Source organism: Dysidea avara, chromosome 6 (assembly GCF_963678975.1).
Source record: "Dysidea avara chromosome 6, odDysAvar1.4, whole genome shotgun sequence".
NCBI lineage: Eukaryota > Metazoa > Porifera > Demospongiae > Dictyoceratida > Dysideidae > Dysidea > Dysidea avara.
Window position 1 is genome coordinate 28,245,677 of NC_089277.1, and position 26,910 is coordinate 28,272,586.

Sequence of the window (26,910 nt, forward strand, 5' to 3'; positions counted from 1 at the left end):
ATCCTGTAGAGAGATCAACTACAAACAAATCACCCTGCAGAGTGTTCAGCTATAAACAAATCACCCTGTAGAAAGTTCAGGTACATACAAATCAACCTATATAGAGTTCAGCTACAAAAAAAAATCACTCTGTAGAGAGTTCAGCTACAAAGAAACCATCCTGTACAGAGTTCAGCTACAAACAAGTTACCCTACAGTGAAATCAGTTTGAAACAAGAGATTTCAGCTACAAACAAATCAACCTGTAGAGAGTTCAGCTATGAACAGATCACCCTGTAGAGAGTTCAGCTATACAAGTCACCCTGTAGAGGGATCAGCTAGAAGAAGTCACCGTCTATATACAAAGATCAGCTAGAAGCAAGTCACCTTGTAGACAGTTCAGTGAAAAAGAAACAATCCTGTAGAGAGTTCAGCTACAAACCAATCACCCTGTAGAGAGTTCAGCTACAAATAAATCAACCTGTAGAGAGATCAGCTAGAAACTAGACACAATATAGGGAATTCGGTTACAAGCAAATCACCCTGTAAAGAGATCAGCTACAAACAAATCAACTTGTAATGAGTTCAGCTACAAACAAATTACCCTGTAGAGAGATCAGCTGCAAACAAAACACCGTGTAGAGACTTCAGCTACAAACAAATCAACCTGTAGAGATTTCAGTTACAAACAAATCACCCACTGTAGAGAGACCAGCTACAACCAAATCACCCTGTAGAGCAGGGGCTACGGAGGGGGGTTTCCAGGGGTTTCAGGAAACCCCTTTGGATTTTACATAGTACTTGAAACATTAAGAATTTGATACTTCAGGTTTCCAGAATCTGGAATCTGTCATGGAACAGGACACATTTTAAACTTTTATCTTAGTTAAATAATAGTTTCTAACATGATAGCAACACTTATAGCATTGTTCTGAATTGGGATTTTAGTGAAAAGATCGAGATACTCTAATAGAGCAGTCAGGCAATGTAAACTACTCTAATATAACAGTTACTTAGCTGTAGTGGAAACCCCTTTTCAAAAATTCCTGCGTACACCCCTGTAGAGAGATCAGCTACAACCAAATCACTCTGTAGAGAGATCAGCTACAAACAAATCACCCTCTAGAGAGATCACCTACAAACAAATCACCCTGTAGAGAGTTCAGCTACAAACAAATCACCCTGTAGAGAGTTCAGCTACAAACAAATCACCCTGTAGAGAGTTCAGCTACAAACAAATCACCTTGTAGAGAGTTAAGCTACAAACACATCACCTTGTAGAGAGATCAGCTACAAACAAATCGCCTTGCAGTGAGTTCAGCTACAAACAAATCAACCTGTAGAGATTTCCGCTACAACCAAATCACCCTGTAGAGAGTTCAGCTACAAACAAATCACCCTGTAGAGAGTTCAGCTACTAACAAATCACCCTGTAGAGAGTTCAGCTACAAACAAATCACCTTGTAGAGAGTTAAGCTACAAACACATCACCTTGTAGAGAGATCAGCTACAATCAAATCGCCTTGCAGTGAGTTCAGCTACAAACAAATCAACCTGTAGAGATTTCAGCTACAACCAAATCACCATGTAGAGAGTTCAGCTACAAACAAATCGCCTTGCAGTGAGTTCAGCTACAAACAAATCAACCTGTAGAGATTTCAGCTACAACCAAATCACCATGTAGAGAGTTCAGCTACAAACAAATCACCCTGTAGAGAGTTCAGCTACTAACAAATCACCCTGTAGAGAGTTCAGCTACAAACAAATCACCTTGTAGAGAGTTAAGCTACAAACACATCACCTTGTAGAGAGATCAGCTACAAACAAATCGCCTTGCAGTGAGTTCAGCTACAAACAAATCAACCTGTAGAGATTTCAGCTACAACCAAATCACCCTGTAGAGAGATCAGCTACAAACAATCACCCTGTAGAGAGATCGGCTACAAACAAATCACCCTTTAGAGAGTTCAGCTACAAACAAATCAACCTGTAGAGAGATCAGCTAAATAGACACTAGACACAATACGTGACCGAATTTGACAAAAGGCTTCCACGCACATCCAATTTTCTGACTGTACCATACTGTAACTAGACTATTCGTTAAGCTATTGACCTAACATTTTCACACAATTCTTTCGTAGCATTGTAAAATACCAGGTCAAAATTTGAAATTAATGGCATACTCCAACATTGAGTTATGATGCTTCAGAGCCATAAAAGTGGATGTGTGTGGAAGCCTCGTTTTGTCAAATTCAGTCACAATTATAGGGAATTCGGTTACAAGCAAATCATCCTGTAGAGAGTTCAGCTACAAATACATCACCCTGTAGAGAGATCAGCTACAAACAAATCACCTTGCAGTGAGTTCAGCTACAAACAAATTACCCTGTAGAGAGATCGGCTACAAACAAAACACTTTGTAGAGACTTCAGCTACAAACAAATCAACCTGTAGAGATTTCAGTTACAAACAAATCACCCACTGTAGAGAGAGCAGCTACAACCTAAATCACCCTGTAGAGAGATCAGCTACAAACAAATCACCCTGTAGAGAGTTCAGCTACAAAAAAAAATCACCCTGTAGAGAGATCGGCTAGAAACACATCACCCTGTAGAGAGTTCAGCTACAAACAAATCACCTTGTAGAGAGTTAAGCTACAAACAAATTACCCTGTAGAGAAATCAGCTACAAACAAATCACCTTGTAGAGAGTTTACTTACAAACAAATCTACCCGTAGAGATATCAGTTATAAACAAATCAACCCCTGTAGAGAGATCAGATCACCCTGTAGAGAGTTCAGTTACAAACAAATCACCCTGCAGAAAGTTCAGGTATAAAAATTCACCCTATAGATAGTTTTGATACAAACAAATCACACTGTAGAGTGTTCAGCAAGATAACAGTCACCCTGCAGAGACATCAGGTTACCCTATAGAGAGGTCAGCTAGAAGAAGTCACCTTGTAGAGAGTTCAGAAACAAAGAACCCACTCTGTAGAGAGTTTAACTAGAAACTAGTTACCCTATACAGAGATCAGCTATATGAAGAAACAAGTCATCCTGTAAAGAATTCAGCTACAAACAAATCACCCTGTAGAGATTTCAGCTACAAACAGATCATCATCCTGTAGATAGTTCAGCTATAGATACAAGTCACCCTGTAGTAGGAGAAGTCACCTTGTAGAGAGATCAGCTAGAAACAAGTCACCTTGTAGAGACCAGCTACAAAGAAACCATCCTGTAGAGAGTTCAGCAACAAACAAATCACCCGGAGAGTTCAGCTATGAACAGATCACCCTGTAGAGAGTTCAGCTATACAAGTCACCCTGTAGAGAGATCAGCTAGAAGCAAGCCACCTTGTAGAGAGTTCAGCTACAAAGAAACCATCCTGTAGAGAGCTCAGCTACAAACAAATCATCCTGCATAGAGTTCAGCTGCAAACAAATCACCCTGTATAGTGTTCAGCTAGATAAAAGTCACCCTACAGAGAGATCAGGTCACCCTATAGAGAGATCAGCTAGAAGAAGTGATCTTGTAGAGAGTTCAGCTACAAAGAACCCAGAGTTCAACTAGAAATAAGTTACCCTATAGAGAGATCAGCTAGAAACAAGTCACCCTGAAGAGATTTCAGTTACAAACAGATCATCCTGTAGATAGTTCAGCTAGATACAAGTCACGTTGTAGAGAAATCAGCTAGAGGAAGTCATCTTGTAGAAAGCCAGATAGAAACAAGTCACTTTGTAGAGAGTTCAGTGACAAAGAAACTATCCTGTAGAGAGTTCTTCTACAAACAAATCGCCCTGTAGAGAGTTCAGATGCAAACAAATCACCCTGTAGAGAGTGCAGCTACAAACAAATCAACCTGTAGAGAGTTTAGCTACATTTCAAGTCCCTTAGTAGAAAGATCAGCTGCGAACAAGTTATCCAGTAGGGAATAATAGACATGTAATAAATATATTTATATAATTACTGATAAAATCAAAAACAGTGGAAGTACTAAAAATCTGCGCTGTCTTTTTATTCTTCCTGTGGTAAAGAAATAGGATAGGTTAAAAAAGCTCCAAAACCAGCCTATGGCCAGCTTTGGGGTATACAAATACAAAAAGAAGTGATATCTAATCAAAAACAGCCAAGCTGTAAATAAAGGTGCAGCCCCTAAAAGGGCCAAGGTGAAAAAAGATGTGAAATCCAAGGTGGCGGCCAAGAAATGGCTGTGATGGTAGGTTAATGGTAAAAAATTTAATAACGACAATTCAGGTGAATTTGGTGCCGCTTGGTCTTGGCACAAAATTTACCTGAATTGTCGTTATTAAAATTTTTACCATTAACCTACCATCACAGCCATTTCTTGGCTGCCACCTTGGATTTCACATCTTTTTTCACCTTGGCCTTTTTAGGGGCCACACCTTTTTTTACAGCTTCGCTGTTTTTGATTAGATTATATTACATTGCAAGTTATTCTGTAGGGAGTTCAGCTACAAACAAGTCACCCTGTAGTCAGATCAGATAGAAGAAGGTACCTAATAGAGAGTTCAGCTACAAAGAAACCATCATGTAGAGAGTTCAGCTGCAAACAAATCACCCTGTAGAGAATTCAGCTACAAACAAATTGCCCTGTAGAGAGATCAGCTAGAAGAAGTTACCTTGTAGAGAGTTCAGTTACAAAGAAACCATCGTGTAGAGAGTTCACCTGCAAACAAATCACCTGTAAAGAGTTCAGCTAGAAAGAAGTCACCCTGTAGAGAGATCAGCTAGAAAGAAGTCACCCTGTAGAGAGTTCAGCTAGAAGAATTACATTGTAGAGAGTTCAGTTGCAAAGAAACTACCATGTAGAGAGTTCAGCTGCAAAGCAAACAAATCGCCCTGTAGAGAATTCAGTTACAAACAAATCACCCTGTAGAAAGATCAGCTAGAAGAAGTTACCTTGTAGAGAGTTCAGCTACAAACAAGTCATCCGGTAGAGAGATCAGCTAGATGGATCACCTTGTAGAGAGTTCAGCTACAAAGAAATCACCCTGCTTCATCTTTTCTTCTTCCTGTAGTAAAGAAAAAGATGATAGGTTAAAAAGCCCTAAACTGGCCATAGGCCGGCTTTGGGGTATACAAATACAAAAAGAAGTGAAATCTAATCCAAAACAGCCAAGCTGTAAAAAAATAGTGCGGCCCTCAGAAAGGCTATGGTGAAAAAAGATGTGAAATCTAAGGTGGCGGCCTAGAAATGGCTGTGATGGTAGGTTAATGGTAAAAATTTTAATAACAACAATTCAGGTGAATTTGGTCTTGGCACAAAATTCACCTGAATTGTCGTTATTAAAATTTTTACCATTAACCTACCATCACAGCCATTTCTTGGCCGCCACCTTGGATTTCACATCTTTTTTCACCATAGCCTTTCTGAGGGCCACACTATTTTTTTACAACTTGACTGTTTTGGATTAGATATGTATATATCTAAACCAAAACAGCCAAGGTGCGGCCCCCAAGGTGAAAAAAGATGTGAAATCCAAGGTGGCGGCCAAGAAATGGCTGTGATGGTAGGTTAATGGCAAAAATTTTAATTACGACAATTCAGGTGAATTAGTGTTGCCTCCTCCAATAGAATTCGGCACTAAATTCACCTGAATTGTTGTAATTAAAATTTTTGCCTTTAACCTACCATCACAGCCATTTCTTGGCCGCCACCTTGGGTTTCACATCTTTTTTCACCTTGGGGGCTGCACTCTTTTTTTACAGCTTGGCTGTTTTGGTTTAGATATCATTTCTTTTTGCATTGCAAGCCACAAAGCTGGCCATATGGCTTTGATGCTTCTTTTTAACTTGTAAGGAATTGTGGAAGAAAAGAAGTTATTGTGTGTATAGCTTTTGTCTGATGAAATATTTGTATATTTAACATTGAATGATAATTATCATATACTGTAGTTAATAAGGTGACTTCTTACATAACTGAAATGTAGCTGAAACTCTCATTGTTTGTAGCTGAACACTTTCCAGGGTGATTTGTTTCTAGCTGAACTCTCTACACTGATGATTTGTTTCTAGCTGAACTCTCTACACTGATGATTTGTTTCTAGCTGAACTCTCTACAGAGTGATTTCTTTGCAGCTAAACTCTCTACAAGGTGACTTATTCAAGCTGAACTCTCTACATTGTGGCTGAATTCTCTACAGGGTGATTTGTTTGCAACTGAACTCTCTACAAGATAATTTGTTTCTAGCTGATCTCTCTATAGTGTAACTTGATTGTAGCTGAACTCTCTACAGGATAGTTTCTTTGTAGTTGATCTCTCTACAGGGTGACTTGTTTCTAGCTGATATCTCTACAGGGTGACTTGTTTCTAGCTGATCTCTGGATGATTTGTTTCTAGCTGATCTCTCTACACGGTGACTTGTTTCTAGTTGAACTCTCTATAGGGTTATCTGTTTGTAATTAAACTCTCTACAGGATGGTTTCTTTGTAGCTGATCTCTCTTCAGAGTGACTTATTTCCAGCTGATTTCTCTACAGGGTGACCTGTTTCTAGCTGATCACTGGATGACTTGTTTCTAGCTGATCTCTCTATAAGGTGACTTGAACTCTCTATAGGGTTTTTTGTTTGCAATTGAACTCTCCACAGGATGGTTTCTTTGTAGCTGATCTCTCTACAGGGTGACTTGTTTCTAGCTGATCTCTGGATGACTTGTTTCTAGCTGATCTCTCTCGGTGACTTGTTTCTTGCTGAACTCTCTATAGGGATTTCTGTTTGTAATTGAACTCTCTACAGGATGGTTTCTTTGTAGTTGCTCTCTCTACGGGGTGACTTGTTTCTAGCTGATCTCTCTACAGGGTGAACTTGTTTATGGCTGAACTCTCTACAGATGATTTGTTTGCAGCTGAACTCTCTACATGGTGGTTTCTTTGTAGCTGAACTCTCTACAAGGTGATTTCTTCTAGCTGATCTCTCTACAGGGTGATCCGTTTCGTAGCTGAACTTTCTACAGGGTGATTTGTTTGCAGCTGAACTCTTTATATATGGTTTCTTTGTAGCTGAACTCTATACAAGGTACCTTCTTCTCTATAGGGTGACTTGTTTGTAGCTGAACTATCTGCAGAGTGATTTTTTTGTAGTTGAACTCTCTACAAGGTGATCCTTCTAGCTGATCTCTCTACAGGATGAATTTTCTAGCTGAACTCTGTACAGGGTGATCTGTTCATAGCTGCACTCTCTACAAGGTGATATGTTTGCAGCTGAACTCTCTACATGGTGGTTTCTTTGTAACTAAACTCTCTATAAGGTGATGTCTTGTAGCTGATCTCTCTACTGGATGACTTGTTTCTAGCTGATCTCTCCATAAGGTGACTTGTTTCTAGCTGAACTCTCTATAGGTCTGTTTGCAATTGAACTCTCCACAGGATGGTTTCTTTGTAGCTGATCTCTCTACAGGGTGACTTGTTTCTAGCTGATCTCTCTACAGGGTGACTTGTTTCTAGCTGTTCTCTCTACAGGGTGACTTGTTTCTAGCTGATCTCTCTACAGGGTGACTTGTTTCTAGCTGATCTCTCTACATGGTGGTTTCTTTGTAGCTGAACTCTCTACAAGGTGATTTCTTCTAGCTGATCTCTCTACAGGCGTAGCTGAACTTTCTACATCGTGATTTGTTTGCAGCTGAACTCTTTATAATGATGGTTTCTTTGTAGCTGAGCTCTGTACAAGGTAACTTCTTCTAGCTGATCTTTCTATAGGGTAAGTTGTTTGTAGCTGAACTATCTGCAGGGTGATTTGTTTGTAGTTGAACTCTCTACAAGGTGATCCTTCTAGCTGATCTCTCTACAGGATGACTTTTTCTAGCTGAACTCTCTACAGGGTGATCTGTTCATAGCTGCACTCTCTACAGGGTGATATGTTTGCAGCTGAATTCTCTACATGGTGGTTTCTTTGTAACTAAACACTCTATAAGGTGATGTCTTGTAGCTGATCTCTCTACTGGATGACTAATTGTTTCTAGCTGATCTCTCTATAGAGTTATAACTTTCTCTATAGAGTTATAACATGTTTGTATAGCTGAACTGTTCACAGGGTGGTTTTTAATTGGTTGCTGAACTCTCCAGCTACATGGTGAATTGTTTGTACTACTGAGTGACTTGTTTGTAGCTGAACTCTCTACGGAGTGACTTACTTGTAGCTGAACACTGCATAAAGTAACTTGTTTGTAGCTGATCTAGATGAACTATCTACTGGGTAGCTTTTTTGTAGCTGAACCCTTTACGCAGTGACTTGTTTGTAGCTGAATTCTCTACAGAGTGACTTGTTGTCTCTACAAGGTGACTTGTTTATAGCTGAATTCTCTTCAGTGTGACTTATAATGTTCTGAATCTCTACAGCAACATATTTGTAGCTGAACTCTCTACAGGGTGACTTGCTTGTAGCTGAATTGTCTATAAGATTAACGGTTTGTAGCTGAACTCCCTACAGAATAACATGCAATGTAATATAATTCTATAATGGAGCAAGTTATATACGTAGCTGAATGCTCTATTAGGGTGACTGTTCTATTAGAGTATCTCGATCTCGCATATACTACACGTAGTTGGCTTGGAATCAGAACTCAGTGGTTTGTAATCCGATTCTTCTGTACTACTGCAAGGACTTTCTATGATAATTATTCCAGCTACATACCGATTTTCAGCTCACTGCTCTAAGCGGTTTGCCTGGTAGGTGTGAAAACTAATAGCTTTTTAATCATAAAAAAATTGATCATGTAATTGTGACACAGGTTGGGTTTTGTGTCATATCTCGATGGCCTTTAACTGGATTTCTTTCAAACCATAAAAAGGCCCTCCTACGATAGTTATTCCATCTACATAGCAATTTCCAGCTCATTCCTTCAAGCGGTTTACCCTGTGGGCGTGACAGACCTTCGACCTTATTTTATGCAAATTATCGGTCATAACTCCGTGAATGTTCATCAGATTCCTACCAAACTTGGTACTGAGATTCGCCTTACTGCACCCTTTAAGTGTGCCAAATTGCAGCTTGATTAGAGCACGCATTCGTGTTTTATGGCAGATTTTGCAAAGTGTGCGAAAAGAAGTAGAAGAAGAAGAAAAAAAAAATAAAGAAAAAACCCTAAATTTGGCCGCTCGTATCTCGGAAATGGCTGGAGAGATTTTCTTCAAATTTGGAATGTAGACTCCCCTATCTATCCGGCACTTCTGCAGCAACTTTGGTTTCAATTGGATAAGGAATCACGGAGCTACAAAGGTGTGAAAATTGCATTTACTTTCTTCCTGTAAATATACTCGCGGTGTGGCGCGCCGGCTTCTTGGGCCGCACGACACACTACCGTGTGTCTAGATATATATATATATATATATGTGACCGGGCCTGCGAAAACAGGGAATGTGGGCGCAAAGTACACTCCATCACTCTACAGGTCATATCTCAGTCATTCTGTAACTTGCATCATGATGCCAATTAAATGTTTACTCAGAGCTGAAAATTGCAATGCCATAGCATAATGGTACAAAATGTTATGAGTGATGAAAGTGTGAAAAATTAGGCAAAAATCATGTGTCCACATGCCCTATTATCGCAGGCCCGGTCACATATGTGGCCAGATTTGCAAAAAGGGGTCTTCCACACACATTCACTTCCATGAACTTGGAAGACCATAACTCAGTGCCCGGAAAGGTACAAACCTGCAATTTTCTACATCTATTAACCTATGTTGGTACTTACTACTGTCCAACTTTCAGGGCAATGACGTTATCCAATCTGAAGTTATGAATAGCCAAAGTTCATAAATTGGATGTGTGTGGAAGACCCTTATTGCAAATCCAGCCACATACTGTATATGACAGCGTTGAAACCGGGTCAGGTCATCCGGGTCAACCAGATCACATTTTCTCTGGGTCATCTGGGTCCGACCCGGTTTACAAATTATCCGGGTCAGATTGGATCACGTGAGAAATGAAATTGTTTGTTTGATTACGTGGAAACTTACAAACGGTATTGCGTAGCTCTTTCATAAGCCACGCCCACTTATCACGTTACCAACATATGCTCAGGCACGCCCATGTATTAGTAAGTGCAGTATGTACCACGAAACTGAGGGTATTTATGTGAGGGGTAGCTATTGTCAGTAGGTGATGACCTTTTTTTTTTGGTCTTCAACCTACAGCTAGGCTGAAGTTGCAATATTTACTCAACACGAATCAAACGCTCAAAACGTAGTCTTGTTCGCTAGAGACTAGCCGAAACATAGCTCTTATCACACGCCTCGGCTTTAATTAATCCGGGTCAGTGGATCATCCGGGTCAGCAGTAGTGACCCGGTTTCAATGTTGGTTTATGAGTGTATGAGATTTAAGTTTTGCATTGTGCGACCCAAGAAGCCGGTGCACCACTCATGAGTATATCGACAGGAAGGAAATGCGATTTTTACACATATATAGCTCTGTGATCCCTTATCTTATCAGAACCAAATTTACTACAGACGTGTCGCCCAGGACGAGGAGTCTACATGCCAAATATAAGATAATCGATCCAGACATTTCCGAGATACGAGCAGCCAAAATTTCAATATAATTTCTTCATCTTTCTTTTACTTCTTTTTGCACACTTTGCAAACTTTGCCATAAAACACCAGTGCATGCTCTAATTGGGCTGAATTGTGGTACACTGAAAGGGCTCATTAAAGCAGATCTCTGTAGCAAGTTTAGTAGAAATCCGATGAACATTTATGAAGTTATGACCAATTATTCATGTAAAATAATACTGAAATTCTGTCATGCCCACATGGTAAACCCCTTGAAAGAATGAGTTGATAATTGATATGTACATGGAGTAAACATCGTAGGAGTGCCTTTTTGTGGTTTGAAATGAATCCAGATAAGAGCCATGAAGATATGAGACAAAACCCAACCTGTGTCACTATTATGCAATCAATAAAAACCTATTCAGGTGGGGTCCATTCTATGGAATGAAACGGAATGGAACGGAATGGAATGGAATGGTGGACTAAACTACAGAATGAAAAGCTTCCTCAAATTGAAGCCTGTAGCTGTCTCACTTGGCTGTCTCAGTGATGTTTATCTCAGGATTAATCAAGGAAGGCATTTAATGCATTCCTTGTTTTCACTAAGGCTAATAGTATGTGAGTTGTTTATGCTTACTTTGACTTTATCACTTTAGAATACAGTCTGGAGCCGAGGCCAGCTTATCAATTATAAATCAGTACACTGAATGTATAGCTACTATAAAGAAAGCAAGCAGGAAGGCAATGGTGACAAGAAAGAGCCAGCCGAATTAATTCAATCAAAACTTAGGGAATTTTGTGCAGTGTATGAGGAGCAAACATTCCAGCAGACTGGGCCGTGTACCACAAGGATACTATATTCTTTGAGCATCAATAAAGTACATGGATTCATTAATACTGCAGTGGACTAATACCAGCAGTGATAATGAGTTGAAATTTTTCTGTTGTACAAACTAAAGGGCTTGCCAAGTCTTCGACTGCTAGCCTTGAATCAATACTTGAGACCACGAAATCAACCAGATCTCCTAAATGTACCATGCTCATAGCCACCAGACCTTGATTTGGACCAAGATCCCTAGGAACCCTTGGTTTTCATTAGCATAACATTTCACATGCTTCTCTTCATACAAAGAAAGGTAACAAGTACTGTATTCATTTGTCCCCCACTTGAAGTATGCTGCAACAGTGTGTCCTGTGTGGGTACCCTGGAAGTCTACCTTGAAATCTCAGCTACAGCAGATCCAACACAGAGCAGCACATTTTGTAACAAATACATGAACTTGTGATCCCACTGGACCGGGAATTATTTGAAAATATGTCAACAAATTTAAGATTATCTATGTTGTACACGACATGATGAAATTGATATCATATTGATTTGTACACCTACTTTGCAACATATTGTACATGTAGAACACGAAATTACCACCCTTTTAATCTCCAATCCCTATCATCATCCAAGACTTGGCTCATATACAAGTCTCTTCATTTTTTTCCATCTACAATTTCACTTTTGAACTATATAATATATCTAACCTAGCCAGACTTGATTTTTTATTTACCCTATTGTAATTGTACTAATTTTATTAGTTTGTCTTTGTTTTTCTTCATTTGTGAAGTTGTACAATATAGATACTGTAAATAGAAATATAACAAGACTCCCATTCTGAATTTCTATTTACTGAGAAAAAATAAATTGGTTCTGTACATTATCAAAATTGAGAAGATAAAGAGAGTGAATTAAGTAGTTATGATATACACAGTCAGTTTGCTTTTTAATGTTTTGAAACCGAAAACCTAGGTTCACACATTCATAAATCATCTTTTGACAGTGCTGTCTAAGATTCCTGGGTTTTTAGTTACTCAGAAACACCAAGATCATCAAGCTCAAGTGTACTGGTATTTATTGCATACTTTATAATTTAAGTAGCACATATCATACAGTACACTAGTACTGTATAGTAGGGACATCGAAGGGGTGGGGGCGATCTGTGATATAATATAACCCAAAAACCTACCATGATTTTTCCTCACAACGACATAACAATATTGGTTGGGTAAAACCAAGCCCAACAGTGTCTTCAAACTGACCCAAAATGTTTCCGTCAAGTTGCTATAGAATTTAAATATATATATTCAATGGAATTTCTACTACCTGCCTGCCTGCCTGACGCCTTGAGTCAAGTGTAGCGGAAAACTGGCTACAGCTACAGCCCTAATTATTCCGCAGAAACGTTTCTAGTTCACTTAAGAAAAAACCTTTGACATATTGATAAACATACAATGCTTGTGCTATTGTCTTACCTTTTATCCTTCTTTACCATGGCCATCAGTCAAGGTTCTACTGCTGAGTGTTTGTGGACTACAGTACAGCTTCCATCTTCCAGTGTGTATTATTCAAACTTTTTGAATACATGTGATCACCGGTTGCACCAAAAACACATGCGTACATGACTCGCTGTTGATATCATTCAGAGAGAGCAACTCACGGCGGACTATATAGCAATGTGTAAGTCAATAAATGTGACTGGGCCTGCGAAAACAGGGCATGTGGGCACAAACTACACCCCATCACTCTGTAGATCATATCTCAGTATTGGAAAAGTATATTTCCATTCTGTAACTTGCATCATGATGCCAATTAAATGTTTACTAAGCGCTTAAAATTGCAATGTCATAGTATAATGGTACAAAAAGTTATGAGTAATGAAAGTGTAAAAAAGTAGGCAAAAATAATGTGCCCACATGCCCTATTATTGCAGGCCTGGTCACAAATATAGTTCATTAATTTTAGTAACAATGCTAAACCGAGTCGGTTCATCCAAGTCCTGCTTTACAGATTATTCGAGTCTGACCCCACATGCTAAAATAAATGTGGATGTGTTACTACATATCATAGCGTAGCCCTGCTTCTTTCGTGAGCCACTCCCACGGATGTAAATCACTGTCTTTAGACATATGGTAGCCACACCCATTTATCAGTGTGTAGGTATTCATGAATCCATAGGTACGCATGGATCCACATCTAATATTGTCTGCAGGCTTATGTAGAGCCACGCCCACTGATCAATTGTTATTGTATGAGTCATAATCTAGTATAATAGTGCTGTAATTAACTCTTTTAAAGTATTGCAACTAATTTTGTGAAAAGCACACTATTTAGTGGTCATGAGCTTGCAAAAAAAACTTCACAAACAAGTATAAGAAAAAAATAGGAATTTAAAATTTGAAGTGTAGCTCAGTAGGGATAGTCACTTCTTATTGTTTTTGCAGTATTTGGACATTACATAGTACTCTGATCCAGCTTGTTTCAGTACTGTTTATTGCAGCGCTATACAATGTCCCTACTCTAATTTAAAATTCCAATATTTTTTTCATATATATTAATTAGTACATAATTATAATTACATAATATAAGGCTAGAATTTTTGCAGTTAAAGACCCAGTAAAATATTCCTTTTTTTACTGAGAGAAAATTCAGCTTTCCATTAAAATTGTAGTCCACTGCAATTAAAATTCGATGGATCCACGCCTCTCATCAATCTTCACATTGGTGCTCTGAACATTCTGAAAGTGATACCTCACTCAGACACTTACTCAGCCATGTAGCTATTATGCTTGACTATAGTCGTGATTAACTAGCCTTTTCCTGTCACCAGTGTATTTCTGGTTTCTTGGAGATAATTCTTTGTGGACATTTCACTGTGATTGTGCTCTGAAACTGATGAAATTGACTGGCCTTCTAAATATCTTAATAGCTTGTCACCCTGAAGAGAGTTCAGCTACAAACAAGTGACCCTGTAGTGAGTTTATTTAGAAATAAACTCTGTAGAGAGATCAACTATAAACAAGTCACCCTGTAGAGAGTTCAGTTGCATTACAGAGTCACCCTATAGAGAGTTCACCTACAAGAAAACTACCCTGTAGAAAGTTCAGTTATGTTGCAATTCTTTCTGTAGAGAGCTTAGTTATGTTATGAAGCACTCTGTGGAGAGTTCAACTGCAAGCCAAGCCATTCACCATGTACAGTAGTTTAACCCTTAAACGCGCATAAGCCTATATATAGGCAGATTACGCATGGTCTTGAAAACGCATAAGCCTATATATAGGCTTTTACGCATTGTTGTAAACAAAGCGCTGTAACTTTTGAAGCGTTTACCATATGGCTTTGTAACTTGTGCCATTCTACTCGTGATGTAATAAGCATTAAAATGATACCTAGGGGTTTACCCTACGACCAAAGTATAAGACCAAAAATTTGCGTGAAAATAATTTTCAACGGCTAACCACAAAAACTATATTACATACCTTTAGAAAATGATCCATAACTCCTTAGCAGTTTGTCCGATTTGCTTCAAACAAGTACTATTCGAATGGCCATTCAATGGCGAATCAGGCCATATATAGCACACATGACTAAAACCCACAATCGAAACTACGATTGAAGCAAAGAATGTGGCATTGCAATAAAGCGAGACATCGATCTTCTTCGCTTTATAACAAGTAAGCCATTGTTGTTACAGTGGTTATTTATCCTTCCCCAAGTAGACCAATGAATAAGCTTTGTATTGATATATGGTTTTAGGCTAATAGATTTAGGAAAGGCTGTCTTACCTCACCATATAAGTTTGTTTTGTGTAAACACGCATTCCATAAATGTGACCGAATTTGACAAAACAAGGCTTCCACACACATCCAATTTCCTGACTTTGTAACTTGACTACTCAGTAAGCTATTTACCTAAATTTTTTACACAATTCTTCCCCAGTATTGTGAAATAACAGGTCAAAATTTTAAACAGACTGCATCTTCCTACATCGAGTTATTGTCCTTCAAAGTCATAAAACTGGATGTGTGTGGAAGCCTTGTTTTGTCAAATCCGGTCACAAATGTTCCGTGCGCATTCAGGACTAATTCCGTAAAAGTTTCATGCGCGTTTAAGGGTTAAGAGTACAGCTATGTTAAGAAATTTACATTTCCCTGTAGAGTATTCAGCTACAAATAATTAAGCCTGTATAGCCCTGGTGAGTTAATTTCATTATGATCAATCAACATAATTGTAATAATTACTAAATAATATTGTTAAAATTAATGTGTATGTATATAGCTAAAAAATAATTACAAATATTCTCGCTCATAATCCTCATTCCTGTAGAAAAGAAAAGACGAGTTAAATAAATTTCCAAAGCTGGCCATATAAGCTACGTAGCTTTAAGAAATTGCAAAATGAAGTGATGGATAATCAAAAACAGTCAAGCTGTATGAAAGGTGTGGCTTCTATAATATAGCACGAAATTCACCCAAGTTGTTGTTATGATATTTGCCATTATCCTACCATCACACCACTTTGGATGTCATAACTTTTTCATTCTGGCTTTTTTGGAGGCCACATTCTTTTCTGCAGCTTTGGCTGTTTTGATTAGATTTTATGTTAGTTTTATGTTTGTGTCAAGTGAATAGCTCATGTTTTGGCCAAAGCTGTGATGGTACACCTGTAGAAGGTTGCACAATTTGATATAATATTATTTGAGGTGTGCACTTTTATACTTTCTGAAATTTGCTATCATGAGTCTTGATATAATTATATGTAATCATCTTATCAACTTCATTATGTTTCACAGATCATCCAGTGAACATGTTGAGAACTTCTAGAATTAGACCAATAGTGGACTGGTCATGTCTCATGAGCTTGCCAGGTATCAAGAGTACAAATACTCTAAGTAATGTGTATATATTTTAGCTATATTGTAATAGTTACACCATTGCTGCAAGGGATTTTACTGATATGCATGAGGGCCGCAGGCCTGAGGGCTGAGGATGTATATATCAGCTAAACCTGATGCAGTCGTGGTATAAGTGATATAAAAAAATCACTCCAGGCACTTACCTGATAGGTGAAAGAGCTACAGAGCACTTCACCAGTTCATATTATACATCAGTATCTGATGATTGATAGTGGCTTAATAGCATGGGCTAATAGCTGTTAGAAAGTTATCTATAATCCATAATTATGTTATTATGCTTTACACACAATTCCAGAAAATTTGTGATTGTGGGATCTAGATTTTAGTGTTAACATTTGCACTTAATTAAGCCGACTAGCTTTGCTATTGGAACAGTAAGTAAGTTAATATATTAAGTTATGTAGTTAGGACTATAAGTTACCTATTTAAATCTAGTTTTACTCTTTGTGTAGTTTCGTGGTCTGCTCAATGGCTGACACGTATACGCATCTACACATTACTCAAGTGATTATTTTATGGATTATTCATCGCTTATATATTAACTGTCAACTAGTAAAAACTTAGCAACTACACTGAATAACTTGTAAGCCCAAACCCATAATTAAATGCTCCATAATTAAACACCCCAAACCCATAATTAAATACTCAATATAACAAGTCAAAACATATTATCTAATCCAAAGCAGCCAAGCTGTAAAAAAAGAGTGCGGCCCTCAAAAAGGCTATGGTGAAAAAAGATGCGTCTTGGCACCAAAATTCACCTGAATTGTCGTTATTAAAATTTTTACCATTGACCTACCATCACAGCCATTTCTTGGCCGCCACCTTGGATTTCACATCATTTTTCACCATAGCCTTTTTGAGGGTCGCACTCTTTTTTTTTACAGCTTGGCTGTTTTGGATTAGATTTCACTTCTTTTTGTATTTGTATACCCCAAAGCTGACATACTGCATGGCCAACTTTGGGGCTTTTTTAACATTTTTTTTCTTTACCACAGGAAGAAGAAAAGATGCAGCTGATGTTAAATACTTTAAAATTTATCAGTACATACAAATTATATATCAAGACACACGATAGTGTGTCTTGCGGCCCAAGAAGCCGGCGCGCCACACCGTGAGTATATTGACAGGAAGAAAGAAAACGTCATTTTCACACTTTTGTATCTCGGTGATAGCTTATCCAATTGAAACCAAATTTGCTGCAGAGTTGTCCACCAGCTCGGAGAGTCTACATTCCAAATTTGAAGGAAATCACTCAATCCATTTCCGAGATATGAGCGGCCAAAGTGTCATTTTTTTTTTCTTCTTCGTCTTTTCGCACACTTGCAAAAATTGCTATAAAACGCAAACGCAAACGCGTGCTCCGATCGCCTTGAAATTTGGCACACAGAAAGGGAGTCCAAAGGCGAATCCTAGCATCAAATTTGGTGCAAATTCGATGAATGGTTCAGGAGTTATGACCGATTATTCACGTAAAACAAGATCGATTTGTTGTCACACCTACAGGGTAAACCGCTTCATGGAATGAGTTGAAAATTGTCATGTAGATGGAGTAACCATCGTAGGAGTGCCTTTTGGTGGTTTGAAAGGAATCGAGATTAAGACCACGGAGATATGACACAAAACCCAACCTGTGTTACAATTATGCGATCGATTTTTAGTAATTAAAAGTATTAGTTTTTACGCCTACTAGGCAAACCGCTAAGAGCAATGAGCTGAAAATCGGTGTATAGCTGGAATAATCTTCATAGAAAGTCCTTGCAGTAGTATAGAAGAATTGGATTACAAACCACTGAGTTATGATTCGAAAGCCAACTCTGTGTAGCAAATGCGAGATCGAGATACTCTAATAGAACAGTCACCCTAATAGAGCATTCAGCTAATTATTTACTCCATTATAGAATTCTATTACATCACAAGTTATTCTGTAGGGACTTCAGCTGCAAACAGTTAATCTTATAGACAGTTCAGCAAGAAGCAAGTCACCCTGTGGAGAGTTAAGCTACAATTATACCACTGTAGAGATTCAGAACATTACAAGTCACACTGAAGAGAGTTCAACTATAAACAAGTCATGCATTCTGTAGAGAGTTCACCTACAATTAAATCACTCTCTAGAGAATTTAGCTACACACAAGTCACTGTGCAGAGAGTTCAGCTACAAACAAATTATCCTGTAGAGAGATCAGCTACAAACAAAACACTTTGCAGAGAGTTCAGCTACAAACAAATCAATCTTTAGAGTGATCAGCAACAAACAAATCAACTTGTAGAGAGATCAGCTAGAAACAAATCAACCTGCAGAGAGATCAGCTACAAACAAATCACCTTGTAGAGAGATCAGTTACACACAAATCAACCTGTAGAGAGATAAGCTACAGTAGAAACAAATCACCCTGTAGAGAGTTCAGCTAAAACAAATCAACCTGCAGAGAGATCAGCTACAAACAAATCACCTTATAGACAGTTCAGCTACAAACAAATTACCCTGTAGAGAGATCGACTACAAACAAATTAACTTGCAGAGAGATCAGTTACACACAAATCAACTTGTAGAGAGATCAGCTAGAAACAAATCACCCTGTAGAGAGTTCAGCTACAAACAAATCAATGTGTAGAGAGGTCAGCTACAAACAAATCACCCTGTAGAGAGATCATCTAGAAACTAGACACAATGTAAGGAGTTCAGCTACAAGCAATACACCCTGTTGAGATTTCAGCTACAAACAAATCAACCTGTAGAGCGATCAGCTAGAAACAAATCACCCTGAAGAGAGGTCAGCTACAAAAAATCACCCTGTAGAGAGATCAGCTAGAAACAAATCACCCTGTAGAGACTTCAGCTACAAACAAATCAACCTGCAGAGAGATCAGCTACAAACAAATCACCCTGTAGAGAGTTCAGCTAAAACAAATCAACCTGCAGAGAGATCTGCTACAAACAAATCACCTTGTAGACAGTTCAGCTACAAACAGATTACCCTGTAGAGAGATCGACTACCAACAAAATCAACTTGCAGAGAGATCAGCTACAAAAAAATCACCCTGTAGAGAGATCAGCTAGAAACAAATCACCCTGTAGAGACTTCAGCTACAAACAAATCAACCTGCAGATAGATCAGCTACAAACAAATCACCATGTAGAGAGATCAGCTAGAAACTAGACACAATGTAAGGAGTTCAGCTACAAGCAAATCACCCTTTAGAGAGTTCAGCTACAAACAAATCAACCTGCAGAGAGATCAAATCACCTTATAGAGAGTTCAGCTACAAACAAATTGCCCTGTAGAGAGATTAGTTACAAACAAATCAACCTGTAGAGAGATCAGCTACACACAAATCAACTTGTAGAGAAATCAGCTACAAACAAATCACCCTGTGGAGATCAGCTAGAAACTAGACACAATGTAAGGAGTTCAGCTACAAGCAAATCACCCTGTAGAGATTTCAGCTGCAAACAAATCACCCTGTAGAGAGATCAGCTAGAAACTAGACACAATGTAAAGAATTCAGCTAGAAGAGGTCACCTTATAGAGAGTTCAGCTACAAAGAAACCATCATGTAGGGAGTTCAGCTGCAAACAAATCACTCTGTATAGAGTTCAGCTAGAAAAAGTCACCTTGTAGAGAGTTCAGCTACAAAGAAACTGCCATGTAGAGAGTTCAGCCTCAAAAAAATTACCGTGTAGAGAATTCAACAACAAACAAATCGCCCTGTAGAGGGATCAGCTGGAAGAAGTTACCTTGTAGAGAGTTCAGCTACAAAGAAACCATCATGTAGAGAGTTCAGCTACAAAGAAAGCACCATCTAGAGAGTTTAGCTGCAAACAAATCACCTGTAGAGAGTTTAGCTAGAAACAAATCACCCTGTAGAGAGATCAGCTAGAAGGGGTCACCTTGGAGAGAGTTCAGCTACAAAGAAATCACCACCTAAAGAGTTCAGCTACAAACAAATCACCCTGTAGAGGGATCAGCTAAAAGAAGTCACCTTGTAGAGAGTTCAGCTACAAAGAAACCATCATGTAGAGAATTCAGCTACAAAGAGAGCACTGAGTTTAGCTGCAAACAACCCGTAGAGAGTTCAGCTAGAAACAAATCACCCTGTAGAGAGATCAGCTAGAAGAGGTCACCTTGTAGAGAGTTCAGCTACAAAGAAACCATCATGTAGAGAGTTCAGCTAGAAAAAGGCACCTTTTAAAGAGTTCAGCTACAAAGAAACTGCCATGTAGAGAGTTCAGCTACAAAGAAATCACCCAGTAGAGAGTTCAGCTAGAAGAAGTCACCTTGTAGACAGTTCAGCTACAAAGAAGCCATCATGTAGAGAGTTCAGCTACAGAGAAACCACCATGGATGTAGAGAGTTTAGCTACAAACAAATAACCTGTAGAGAGTTCAGCTTGAAACAAATCACCCTGTAGAGAAATCAGCTATAAGAAGTTACCTTGTAGAGAGTTCAGCTACAAAGAACCATCATGTAGAGAGTTCAGCTACAAAGAAAGCACCATGTAGAGAGTTTAGCTGCAAACAAATCACCTGTTGAGAGTTCAGCTAGAAACAAATCACCCTGTAGAGAGATCAGCTAGAAGAGGTCACCTTGTAGAGAGTTCAGCTACAAAGAAACCATCATGTAGAGAATTCAGCTACAAAGAAATCACCCTATAGAGAGTTCAGCTAGAAGAAGTCACCTTGTAGAGAGTTCAGCTACAAAGAAACCATCATGTAGAGATTTCAGCTACAAAAAAACCATCATGAATGTAGAGAGTTTAGCTGCAAACAAATAACCTGTAGAGAGTTCAGCTAGAAGCAAATCACCCTGTAGAGAAATCAGCTAGAAGAGGTCACCTTGTAGAGAGTTCAGTTACAAAGAAACCATCATGGATATAGAGAGTTTAGCTGCAAACAAATAACCTGTAGAGAGTTCAGCTAGAAACAAGTCATCCTGTAGATCAGCTAGAAGAAGTCACTTTGTAGAGAGTTCAGTTACAAAGAAACAATCATGCAAAGAGTTTAGCTGCAAACAAATCCCCAGTAGAAAGTTCCGCTATGAACAGATAACACTGTAGAGAGTTCAGTTAGAAAAAAAGTCATCCTTTAGAGAGATCAGCTAGAAGAAGTCACTTTGTAGAGAATTCAGCTACAAAGAAACCACCGTGTAAAAGAGTTCAGCTGCAAACAAATCACCTGTAGAGAATTCAGCTACAAACAAATCACCCTGTAGAAAGATCAGCTAGAAGAAGTTACTTTGTAGAGAGTTCAGCTACAAACAAATCACCCTGTAGAAAGTTCAGCTACAAACAAGTCACCCTGTAGAGAGATCAGCTAGAAACAAGTCATCCTGTAGAGAGTTCAGCTAGAAGAAGTTACATTGTAGAGAGTTCAGCTACAAAGAAACTACCATGTAGAGAGTTCAGCTCAGCCTGCAGCAAATATGCCAGCATAATAAATAGGCTGGAGTGCTATGTCAGCATATGCTAGTGTATAAGGTGGATATTTCAAAATAGTAACACCTTGAAAACAGATTAATACTCTCTAATAGAGCAATCAGTGGAAAATGCAAATTGCAACAGAAAAATGCCTCCTACACTCTAGAACAATCCCTTTAGAGTTAAATTCCCTAATAGACCATTTCACTGATTAAGGATATTTGACTCTGGCTTAATTGCATTTCTTCCCTTCAAAGCATATTTTTGTAAATGATGGTTGTTATAGTTTGCAGTCAAATCATATACCATCTGCCTTTATTTATTACTGTCATTGTAAACTAACTACTTGTAGTGGCCAGCCATATTAACTTACACAGGAAAAACCGCGCTACCGGGTGGTGCCCGTTTTACTGCATAACGAGCACCGTGAATCTTTGCGGAATCTGTCATGTATACGAGACTGACTCTGCCTGGCATATGATCTGAGACATCCTACACGGACTTATCCGCATGTATTCCCGCCTAATTTACCGTATTAGCACCGCTCCATCAGCTCCAACACCCGCCTAAAAGCCGTGTCTGTGCAGACCACCGCTTTCAATCCCCTTTCCGTAAACGCATATAGATCTGCTTATTTAGTCTGATAACTATACTTTAAAACGTTTACAACTGACACAAAACACAACATTAAGTACAAATGCAAAAAAATCATCCAGTTAGCAATCCACAGTGATGAAACTTCCATGATCACGACTTATGAAGACTGACAGTCTGAAATCTTCAATTACAGTTTTCGCACCCCTGTAACAATCTATTAAAATAGAACATAAAAATACAGTTCATACTCACTCCATACTGCCAAGATTACCGATGATGTACGACAGTGAAGTCCCCTATTTCAACTATCAATTTGTATCGACTCCTGTAACATTATAAAATTAGAACACAAAAATACAGTTCACACTCACTTCATGATGTACGTCTAAAGTCTCTAATTTCAATAAACAAAAGTTATCACATATGCCTGTAACAATTATTATTAAAATAGAACATAAAATTAATACTGTTCATGCTCACTTCATAGACAGAAGATGTACGGCAGTCATAACTCTTCAATTCCACAATCAAGTAGCCACATGCCTGTAACAATCACTATTAAAATAGAATACAAAAATGCATTTCATACTCACTCCATGCTGCCAAGATGACGGAATATGTATGACAGTGAAGAATCTCTTATTTCAACAATCAAAAGTTATCACACTCCTGTAACAATGACTATTAGAATGGAGTACAAAAATACAGTTCATACTCACTCCATGCTTCCAGGATAACGGAAGATGTATGGCAGTGAAAAGTCTCTTACTTCAACAATCAAAAGTTATCACACTCCTGTAACAATAACTGTTAAAATAGAATGCAAGAATACATTTCATACTCACTCCATGCTGCCAAGATGATGGAAGATGTATGACAGTGAAAAGTCTCTTATTTCAATGATCAAAAGTTATCACCTTCCTGACACTATTAAAATAGAATACCAAAAAACAGTTCATACTCACTCCATGCTGCCAAGATGACTGAAGATGTACAACAGTGAAGTCTCATATTTCAACGATCAAAAGTTATCACATTCCTGTAACAATGACTATTAAATTAGAATACAAAAATATTCACTCCATGCTACCAAGATGACAGAAGACGTACAACAATGAAAAGTCTCCTATTTCAACAATCAAAATCAGTTGCCAAGATGCCGAAGATGTACTTCAGTGAAAATTCTCCTATTTCGACAATCAAGCTGTCACACCCCTGTGACAATCACAAATAAATTAGAATACAATATGTGACCGGGCCTGCAAAAATAGGGCATGTGGGCACATAATTTTTGTCTACTTTTTCACACTTTCATTACTCATAACGTTTTGTACCATTGTGCTATGGCAATACCATTTTGAGCATTTAGTAAGAATTTAATTGGCTTTATGATGCAAGTTACAGAATGCAAATATTCTGTTCCATTACGGAGATATCACCTGTAGAGTGACAGGGTGTAGTTTGTGCCCACATGCCCTGTTTTCGCAGGCCCGGTCACATATATACATTTTGCACTTACATTCTGATGACAAGTAAACACAAGACAAAACAGTCTAATATGGCCAATCCGGCAATCACAATCCTGTAACAACCATGAATAAAGTAAAATACAAATCACTAGAGCCTCTACAAATCACTATACTTTATGATGCCAATGGGCGAACAATTAGGTATGACAAAATACCATAACAACATCTGAAATGACACGACCTGTTACAACACAATCACCAGAATGAGACATGACACAACAACAGTCTCAAACAACATGACCAGTTAAAGCACAATCTCCAGAATGAGATGACACAACAAGAATGACAACAACAGACAGTCTCAATCAACATGACCAGCTAAAGCACGGTCGCCAGAATGAGATGACACAATAACAATTACAACAACAGTCTCAAATGACATGATCAGCTAAAGCACGGTTGCCAGAATGAGATGACACAACAACAATGACAACAACAAACAGTCTCAAACGACATGACCAGCTAAAGCACAGTCGCCAGAATGAGATGACACAACAATGACAACAAACAGTACAACAATTGCAACAACAGTCTCAAACAACATGACCAGCTAAAGCAAAGCCAGAATGAAACATGACAACCACAAGGCAGATATACAGCAATAAGTACCTTTCTTGTTTCTTCTCCATTCCCACAAGCTAAATGTTATCGGGCTTTAGTCTACAAAATTCACCAAATAAACCTAATTATTGCACACTATATAACTCCTACTATTAGATTACAAATATACTAACAGTATTAATCTAAGTACATGGTTAAAGACGACTATACCTAAATTAAAGCACCAGATCGTTCGGCGACAGCTGCTGCGTGACAAGCATGACACGAGGCATGCACAGTATAGTAGGCATTAATTGCAATGAATAAGCACAGGCGCTTATTACTAGCTAAGAATTATACGAGCAATTATATTCTCTACTGTAGCACACACGACCATAGGGATCAGCGGTCTCTTCGATTATCCATACGTATTATGGTTAAATGCGTAGGCCAGCTCACCTTCGAATGAACGCCTTCACTTCTTTCCCGCTGTTCCAGTTTGCTTAATTTTACATTGTCTGCTGGCATTAAACAGCTCTGATAATCTTTAACTGTTGATGTTGAGGAAATTTGAGCGATTCTTTCGAATGTTCCTAATTCATTTCCTACGCGGACATCATGCCCGGATATCCGCGCACTGCACCATATGATGGCCGGATGCATGAACAGAATCTTTCTTTTATCCGTCCTAGCAGTACCTTCTAGCAAATACGTGTTGACACCGCCACCAATATACATCCGGTATTCCGTGCAGTACACGTTATGAAGCGCGATTTTTCCTGTGATTTATTCTGCACAACAACAGTGGTGCTCCCTCAATATTCAATTTCATCAGTATCAAGACATGTTCAGATAATCAAAAAGTTTGGATAGTCAAAGCCCATTCATTTATATACAGAGCCTTGTCCAAATACTCTAATAGAGCATCCGTATTGGACAAAATACTCTAATAGAGCAGTAATTTCTACTGTTCGGATATCCAAGTGTTCGGATAATAGAGGGTTTGAATAACTGAGGGAGCTCTGCATGTACTTGAAGTCCTAAGGACGTTTCAACTTCATCAGTCTATCAATAACACAGAGTTCAGCTGTACAGATGTCTACGCACCAAAATAAAATTATGAGAGCTAAATTAAGATCATCATCATCATCATCTTCATCAAGATCATCTTCATAGCATGTATACTTCTTTGGTTATAATGGCATGTACACACATCAGCTTAGGTTATCCACCATAGTATGTACTTGTTCTTGTAAGTAGCTGTATTTTCTTATTTTACAAAACAGTGGCTAAATGACAGCGCCATAATCACTATAATTTAACAAAGAGGTTGTCACTGAATTTTAGAACATCACCTATATGGGTGCATTTGACACAAAAATAATATTCAATGATTAAGTAATAAGCTTCTTGGTACAAATCCACTTGTTAATGACATCAATTCTCAATTCCTTGAATTACAATTTAAATACTTTTAAAACTGGACCCTGCACTAATTTATTTCATGTGTGACATTGTGAGTGCTGCACATGTCATAGTCTCATACCCAGACCCCACCCACTGCATTGAGTAGGGTCTGGTGACTTACGCTATGTTTTTGGGCCCACCGCCTTATTGTTTGCACATTTGTATCCATAACTATAGTCGGCCATTTTCCTAGTTCCAGCCTATCAAATTGCATTATACCTGAATCTAGGTGTCCGATTGGTCAGAAAAGAAAAATGGTGTAGGGCCCAAAACTCCTGCGAATGTCACCAAACCCTACTCACAGCAGTATGTGGGGTCTGGGCACGAGACTACACATGTCCATGCTAGGTATTTGCATCAACTATAAGTTGCTGTAAGATCCTGCAATTGTGTCAAGTTGAAAATATGATTTCCTGATTATCAGTAGGTGTACATCTGCCATCTGAGACTATAGAGCCTTTTGTTTACATGCAGACTGTAGTTATAAGTCAGTAGACTTTTATTAGTCCACATCATTACGGATTTTAGCTGCTGTTGGTATTTGGTTCAAGTAATTGTAACCAGATCTGCGAAAACCCGACATAATGACGCAAGCCTAAATTTTCAGTATAAGCCATTGATTGCAATGGGTAAAATGTTTGCGTAATTGAAAAAAAATGCGTAAAATTTTTAAATGCTTTGTTCTTTGTGAAGAAAGGGTGCAATGATAAAAACCTGCTATCATCGCATTCGTCTACTCAAGAGAAGTTCCAAAATCTTTGTTTCGTTGCAGTAGACTAAAAGATACATAAGCTATGGGCATTTGTTTACATCACATCAAAACGATTGCATGCGATTGATTTTTCTTCACTAATTTTGTCGCTGTATGCAGTGAATAACGGTACTAGAAGACAAAACTTACCCAGTAATGGACTCCCAATTCATGGCGAACACAACGGTGCATGTTGAACCAGCCGTTTTGTACGCGCATGTGATATATTTTCCCAATACTTACTGCACAAATTGATCTTTCTGTTGTTGTTACTTTGTAGGGCTGTAACTCCAATAGTTGGCATACAAGGCTAAAATTTGGCCAGGGTATATACTTGGCTAAGTAGATTATAAATATTCAATAATATAGAA

The 26,910-nt window shown here is 38.4% G+C and overlaps 1 protein-coding gene and 1 long non-coding RNA gene across 3 annotated transcripts in view; one reads left to right on the forward strand and one right to left on the reverse strand.

Annotated features, from left to right (window-relative positions):
• The window catches only part of LOC136257264 (uncharacterized), a 185,225-nt gene that overhangs the window by 49,008 nt on the left and 109,307 nt on the right, over positions 1 to 26,910 (forward strand). For both annotated transcript variants that reach the window (XM_066050356.1, XM_066050355.1), the window contains exon 6: positions 16,112 to 16,186. In XM_066050356.1, the coding sequence (XP_065906428.1) occupies positions 16,112 to 16,186 (75 nt within the window). The remainder of the gene's footprint in view (positions 1 to 16,111; positions 16,187 to 26,910) is intronic.
• On the reverse strand, positions 22,476 to 22,922 carry LOC136259086 (uncharacterized). The gene is made up of 3 exons (XR_010703181.1): positions 22,846 to 22,922; positions 22,733 to 22,795; positions 22,476 to 22,679 (listed from the first exon to the last, which is right to left on the reverse strand). It is a non-coding gene; the product is annotated as an uncharacterized lncRNA (long non-coding RNA).